This window comes from Phragmites australis, chromosome 22 (genome assembly GCF_958298935.1).
Source record: "Phragmites australis chromosome 22, lpPhrAust1.1, whole genome shotgun sequence".
Lineage (NCBI taxonomy): Eukaryota > Viridiplantae > Streptophyta > Magnoliopsida > Poales > Poaceae > Phragmites > Phragmites australis.
Genome location: NC_084942.1, coordinates 21,382,239 through 21,388,753, shown reverse-complemented (window position 1 = coordinate 21,388,753; position 6,515 = coordinate 21,382,239). Strand labels below are relative to the sequence as shown.

The window sequence follows — 6,515 nt, the reverse complement described above, 5'->3', positions numbered from 1 at the left end:
CCTTGCCGTCGTTCGTGAGGACTCGCCATTGTCCGCGAGGCTGCTCCGCCACCTACGACGCCGTTCTGCAGCTACAAACGGAAGGATCGTTTTTTCCATAAAAGGCAAGGGGTACTGTGTCGCTTAGCGCTCCTTGAACACCAAAACAGGGAAGTGGTGAGGGTCTTAACGCAGTCCAATGAAATACTGTCCTATGATAACTAGGTTTTAATAGAATTCACCCGTCAAAATCATTCCAAGTTTAGATAGAGTTTGTATATATGGGCGCATTTGCTTGTCCCGTGGCTCAGATCAACCAAAAATTTTAAACAAGGAAAAGATCGAAAGGACCAGGTTTCTGTTCATTGATCCACAGCAATACACAGTGCAAATCCCAGACATCAATCTTACAGTTCTGCTACACTAACCAGCTGAGCCTCATACACAATGCTTCTTGCAATATGACACGATTAAACCACATTTGCAGGCTACAAAACCGGTGAAACTGCAGCTTTTCCCAAGCCTGCCCTCCATGCATTCCAAAAGTTTATGCACAGAGAGGTCAGCTCCACAGAATATTATGCAATTTGGTCAGTTCGAATATATCCGTGCATTGCAGCTAAGGATCTTCAATGGTCATGAGGAGCCGACGGGAATCAGCTTGACCACGGCGGCAATGGGCATCCCAGCCAGGCCGAGGAGCACACTGGCGAGCCAATGGAACCTGGTGAGCGGCGTCGTGTTGGCGAACTCACCCAGGAACTGCACCATGATGAACTGGAAGATGACCGTGCTGGTGAGGACGGCCATGAAGACATAGTTCTTAAAGATGCCCTTGATCACGTTGACCCTCTCCATCTCCCTCGAGCTTATCTCATTGAACACCTGAATAAGCATGTGGCAGATCAATATTATCTAGGATGGCTTCTGAAATAATGTAAATGTTATTTCGCCCAAAACTCATATGGTACCCCTATCCCCACCTCCGTTTCTTTATTTACCTGATTATGTTAGAGCAACGCACTCTACTAAAAGTTCTGACAGTAGATTTTTTTTCAATGATTTCATAATACAGGACAAAAGAATGAAAGCTCCCTGGCGTCATGCATAAAAAGGGTTGTGATGCTGACGCTATTGGTGACATTGCTACTTAGAAAACGGATCACTGGTGGAAAAGAAATTATTTGCAGCATAAGTCATACCTGGCAGAAGACGAATGAGTTGAAAATTATTGTATTTAGCACAATATCAGCATCAGAGCCTTCAAGCCCAAAAAAGTTTTTTCCTTGCGTCTGGAGATACCACATAACAAGAAATTGGTAGAAAGACTGTCCCAAAATGTTCCTCCACATTACATTTGTAATGAATTTCCCTGTTCTTCCTACTGGCTCTCTCTTCATCAAGTCATCATTAGGTGGTTCCGTGGCTAGTGCAAGAGCGCCAAGGGTGTCCATGATCATGTTGACCCAAAGAAGTTGAACAGCTGTCAGTGGTGCATTTCCTGGCATTACATGTGCAGACCATCAGACAGAGAGACATCTCAAGTTAAAAGAATAGCAAGGCTATGAGACATACCTGTAAAGCAAGCTGAGGAGAAGTTAACTAGTAATGCCACGACATTGACAGTCAGCTGAAACTGCACAAACTTTTGGATATTGATGTAAACAGAGCGTCCCCACTTGGCAACAGTTACAATTGTAGAGAAGTTATCATCCAGAATTATAACATCAGCACTCTCTTTTGCCACCTGTATAAGGTTACATTAGGTCCACTGGATGACACAAATAAGACTAGCAGTATATGATATCAAATTAGCAAGATTAAGGTCCAGTAAGGATGAATAAATCCTACATGCATGAACTACATAAATCCATAAAAATCATGCCACAATCACATATCTGCTAGCTAATGAATAAAACTTATTGGTATGGTCTCATTAATGATTAAGCATTCGCACCTCAGTCCCCGCAATTCCCATTGCAAGTCCAATATCTGCTTCATGCAATGCAGGAGCATCATTTGTGCCGTCACCAGTAACAGCAACAACCTCATTAAATGTTGTACGCAAATGCTTCACAAGTGTATGCTTGTCAAGTGGCGATGATCGAGCCATTACCTTCCATGCACAAAATTAGCAGCAGGTGAGACTTGTTGATATATGGTAAAAAAAATATTGAAGTCAATAAGATGTCACACACAGCAAACCTGGATTTTTGGAACCAGCTTAAGGAGTTCCTCAAGGCTTTTATCTCTAAATTCAGTCCCTTCAATAGCCAGACCATCTTCAGTTAGTATACCACATTCACGAGCAATCGCCTTTGCTGTATTTATGTTGTCTCCTGTGACCATTCTCACCATAATTCCAGCAGACCGACAAGTTGCAACAGACTCCCTCACACCTGGGCGTACAGGATCTTTAATACCTACGATGCCAATGCATGTGTACCCTTGTAGCGGTATCTGCTCTGTGGCGGGGAAACCTTCTTCCATTTCCCTATAAGCAAGGCACAATGTCCTAAGAGCTTCACCAGCAAAACTTTCAATAATACCATTGAGCTTGTCAGCAGTTGTTTTATCCAGAGGAATAGCACTACCTGTCTCATCTATGAACTTATCACATGCAGCCAAGATTATTTCTGAAGCACCTTTACAGTGTGCACGGCATGCTCCTCCAGGAAGCTCAAGAATGACACTCATCCTCTTTTTTGTTGAATTAAAAGGTTCCACTTTCACAATCTTAGTTTCATCACGTTTTGCCTTAAAATCCCCACCTAGTGACAATGCAAACTCCAATAAAGCTGTCTCCGTTGGGGTACCCAGGATCTGATATTTACCATCTTTGTTAATCACAACCTCACCACCTGTATTGTTAAATATAGACTCCAGAAGAGTTTTGACAACAAGCTCTGGAAGTTCAGAACATAACTTGGATGCATTCTGAGGACTGTTAACTTCCTTGACTTTCCCACAGATGCAGGCCTTAACAACAGTCATATGATTGGTTGTCAGTGTCCCTGTCTTATCACTGCAGATGGTAGTTGCTGAGCCCATAGTTTCACATGCAGCTAAGTTGCGAACCAGTGCCTTGTCATTCATCATTTTCTTCATGGCAAATGCAAGGCTCAACGTGACTGCTAATGGCAATCCCTCAGGAACAGCAACGACAACAATGGTAACTGCAATAGCAAAATGCTCCAACAGCTCTAGTGCATCATCTCCTGACCAGCTCAAAAGCAGCCCATCATGATATTTCTTGCTGAATAACCCTTGGGACAAGACAATGAAAGTTATAACAGCAAAGAATAGCCCAATCTGCCCAATAATAGTTGCAACTCCATTAAGTTTGACCTGCAGGGGAGTTTCATCATCCCCGCCCTCGCTGAGAGTGGCCATCAGTTTTCCCCATTGGGTGCGCATGCCAACTGTTGTAACCAGCATCTTGCAGGACCCATCTTGTACTTTGGTCCCCGACAAAAGAAAAGGGTTTTCTTCATTTACAGCAACAGGTTCACTTTCACCAGTAAGGCTGGATTCATTAATCAGCACAGAAAACCCAGAAATGAAGAGCCCATCTGCAGGGACCTGATCACCAATTGCTAAATGAACAACATCTCCAGGAAGAAGATCATATATTGATAGTCTTTGCCTAAAACCATTCCTTGTAACTTGTACTTGAATTTTCTTTTTCTCCTTGTCTAGGTCCTTGAACTGCAGCGACTGCCGGTAATCACTTGTAGCAGTCACAAACACGACCAAGAGGATACTTGCAACAATTCCAAGACCATCATGAGCACCTTTCGGCCATCCTTCCATCGCAATGCCAACAATCAGCGATACAAATGCGCAGACAGCAAGAATGATAAGAGTTGTATCTTGAAGTGCTTCCCATACAAACACCCAAAAACTGCGGACCTCACTTTCTGTGAATTTGTTAATTCCATATATGTCTTGCCTGCGCTTAATGCTGTCCTCAGCAGTACTTAGCCCATCTATTTGTGAGGTCGCAAGTTTGGCAGCAATTCCATCGACTCCACCATGTGTGATCAACTTTTTACTATCATGACCCTCAACAATGGACCCCAGCTCATCAGCACAGATCTGAAACCCTGCAGCCTTGACTTCCTCGGGTACAACATACTCGCTACGAAGTGAGAGACCTGAACAAATGTTTTTCAGCAACATGCTTAGATATTGGCAACACTTCAAAACTACAGTGAAATCTGAAAGCATGCCATATTCCGAAATCATGGTATGAAACATAATCATTTGCTACATCATTACCATGTATGAATTGCAGTGCAGCCTTTGAGACCAGCACGGCAACGCGCAGCTTCTCCTGTCACACACCCACAGAATGAACTTCAGTAACCTCTTCAAGCAACAGCAGAATAGAATCTAGTACGAGTGAAGCTAGCACCCAAATTGCATGCTTAACCGCTTACATCCCCATCTGGGGATGCAAAACTATGTTGCTGCAGGGTAAGATAGCAAATTTATGGAAGGTGTATGGGTGTTGTTATTACGCTTCTAAAAGTGGAGCTGAGACTAGGCACTCCCAACAACCTCCTGAAAATGGGCTGTAACAATGTCAAATAAGGCAAGTAGCAATGCTCCCTCCTAGCTCAGCAGCATCCGCCGTTGCACACTCGCAATTTACCCCCAAATTGCTCCAAAGTCCAAACAAACACACAAAAATCACCCAACCTGCAGTTCAGACTTTGAGCATCCCGCGCGTGTAGCTAGCTAGACAGTCGAAGGCTCGCAGCGACCCCCAACCTTGGTGACCTCACTCACTCGGGCAGGTGAATCCAGCACGGTGATGCGGCGATCCCAGCTGCGGTGAATCCTACTAAGCGCAACCCCGCGCGCGCGTTAACTAGCCCAGGTCCAGATCCCGCCGCGGATCCCGGCCAAAATTAAGCGGCGGAGGAGCCGAGGAAGAGGAGGGAAGAAGACGAAGGGCCTTACGTGGTTGGCGTGCTTGATGGCCTCCACCTCGCCGCGCTTGTCGAGATTGGCGGTGAAGCGGAAGCGGCGCTTGGGGTTCTTGACGACGCTGCAGAGCCTGCGCCAGCGCCGGAGCGCCTCCTCCGAGGAGTTCTTGGCCTTGACGCCCCCGAAGTTCTCCTCCAGGTAGCTCTCCATCCTGCTCCTTCCACCACTGACCCCCCCCCCCCTGCCCCGCCGCGCCCCTCCCTCTCCTCCCTTGCAGCCGCAGCCGCAACCGCCCACTTCTCCGCGCTCCTCAGCTCAGGTCAAGCCGACCGAAGCAGGAGCCGGCGCATGGGTGCGACTTGTGGTTGGAGTTGCTGGTTGGCGGGGGCGGGAGCCAGACTGGCGCGGTGGTCGTGCGGCGTCGTGGAGCGAGCGGTGTGGCGGAGCCTCTCGCGTCCGCGAGGGGGAGGGGAGAAGAGGAGGAGAAGCAGCAGACGACACGAGGAGCGCTAAGGAAGACGGTCAACCAATAGCGCGCCCGTTCGATGTCGCAGCGGGAGGAGCGTGGTTTTTTTTTCACCATGCGTCTCGCCTCCCCTCGGTTCGCTTCGCTTCGGAGGTTCGGTTCGGTTCGGTTCGGTTCTGTGCAAATGGACCGCTTGGCCTACTTCTCGCCGACGCTTTTAGCTTGCTGGACCGCCATTCGGAACACATCAACAAGTACAGTTCTCTGCGACAGAATCAAAAGAAACCGACTTTTTGCTTTGTGGAATTTTGTAAAGTTTATCCTTGAATGGAACCTTGCTGGTTAAGTGTTGCAGGGCTTCTTTTTACCTGTAAATAAAATTTATCAAAGATCATTTATAAATATGATTTACTGGATGTACGAATAAAGTTCAAAATGATTTAAATAAAATTCAAACTAAATACTGTTAAATATAGTAATTTTTTTCTATCAGTTCCACAATAAATATGGTAAACCGGATATAACGCATGTACAGGACCCTCTACTGCTTCGCGGTCAATAAAAACCCTCTAAGTCTTTCTAACAATTTTTTTTTTTGTCACGAATAAAATAGAGAAAGAAAAAAAAAGAAAAAGATAAAGCAAAAGAAGATAGGTGGTTGAGTTTTCCGATCTAGCTACTTTGCATCCGTAGCTGAGAATGATGGATGTAACAAAAAGTCGTGGAACACGAACACGCGCCCACTCAAGATTCAAATTCGATCAAATAATAACAAAAGCCCCCATCCTTAAGATCTGGAGCGTTTGGTGCGTCGTCTTCCTCCATCGCTCACCTTGATCAGCTTCTTCTTTCAACCAGCTATTCTATTCTACACTAGTAATATTCTGCACCCGTTGGTGCCTTGTGCTTTTTCTTGGGCCTGTCTCGGTCGCATCGCACGCGTTTTGGCACATGCCGGCCATGTGAACCTCGCCACGAATCATGCCATGCTTTTGCAGCACACCAATCAACTATAGCATATAGTACTATCTATTTGATGTTCTATGTGATCCCGACCTTTGTCGCGGAGAAGTCAATGTATTTTATTATAGCAGTCAAAACAGTAAAATATGAGTAGGTAAACAGTGATTTGCAG

At 45.8% G+C, this 6,515-nt stretch overlaps 1 protein-coding gene across 1 annotated transcript; it reads right to left on the bottom strand.

Annotated features, from left to right (window-relative positions):
• Positions 1-317: 317 nt before the first annotated feature.
• LOC133905113 (calcium-transporting ATPase 10, plasma membrane-type-like) lies at positions 318-5,459 on the bottom strand. Its single transcript, XM_062346826.1, has 7 exons — positions 4,948-5,459; positions 4,261-4,315; positions 2,185-4,136; positions 1,937-2,095; positions 1,555-1,726; positions 1,182-1,480; positions 318-864 (listed from the first exon to the last, which is right to left on the bottom strand). Exons 1-7 carry the CDS (start codon positions 5,122-5,124, stop codon positions 616-618), a joined length of 3,063 nt encoding a protein of 1,020 aa, XP_062202810.1. The 5' UTR covers positions 5,125-5,459; the 3' UTR covers positions 318-615.
• Between the last annotated feature and the right edge of the window lie 1,056 nt (positions 5,460-6,515).

Excerpts from the sequence above, each read along its gene's own strand:
- LOC133905113 (XM_062346826.1), bottom strand. The coding sequence starts at position 5,124 with ATGGAGAGCTACCTGGAGGAGAACTTCGGGGGCGTCAAGGCCAAGAAC. Across the intron at positions 2,096-2,184 it reads AGCTGGTTCCAAAAATCCAG|GTAATGGCTCGATCATCGCC; the intron begins GTTTGCTGTGTG and ends TGTGCATGGAAG. Across the intron at positions 865-1,181 it reads ACTCATTCGTCTTCTGCCAG|GTGTTCAATGAGATAAGCTC; the intron begins GTATGACTTATG and ends ATGCTTATTCAG.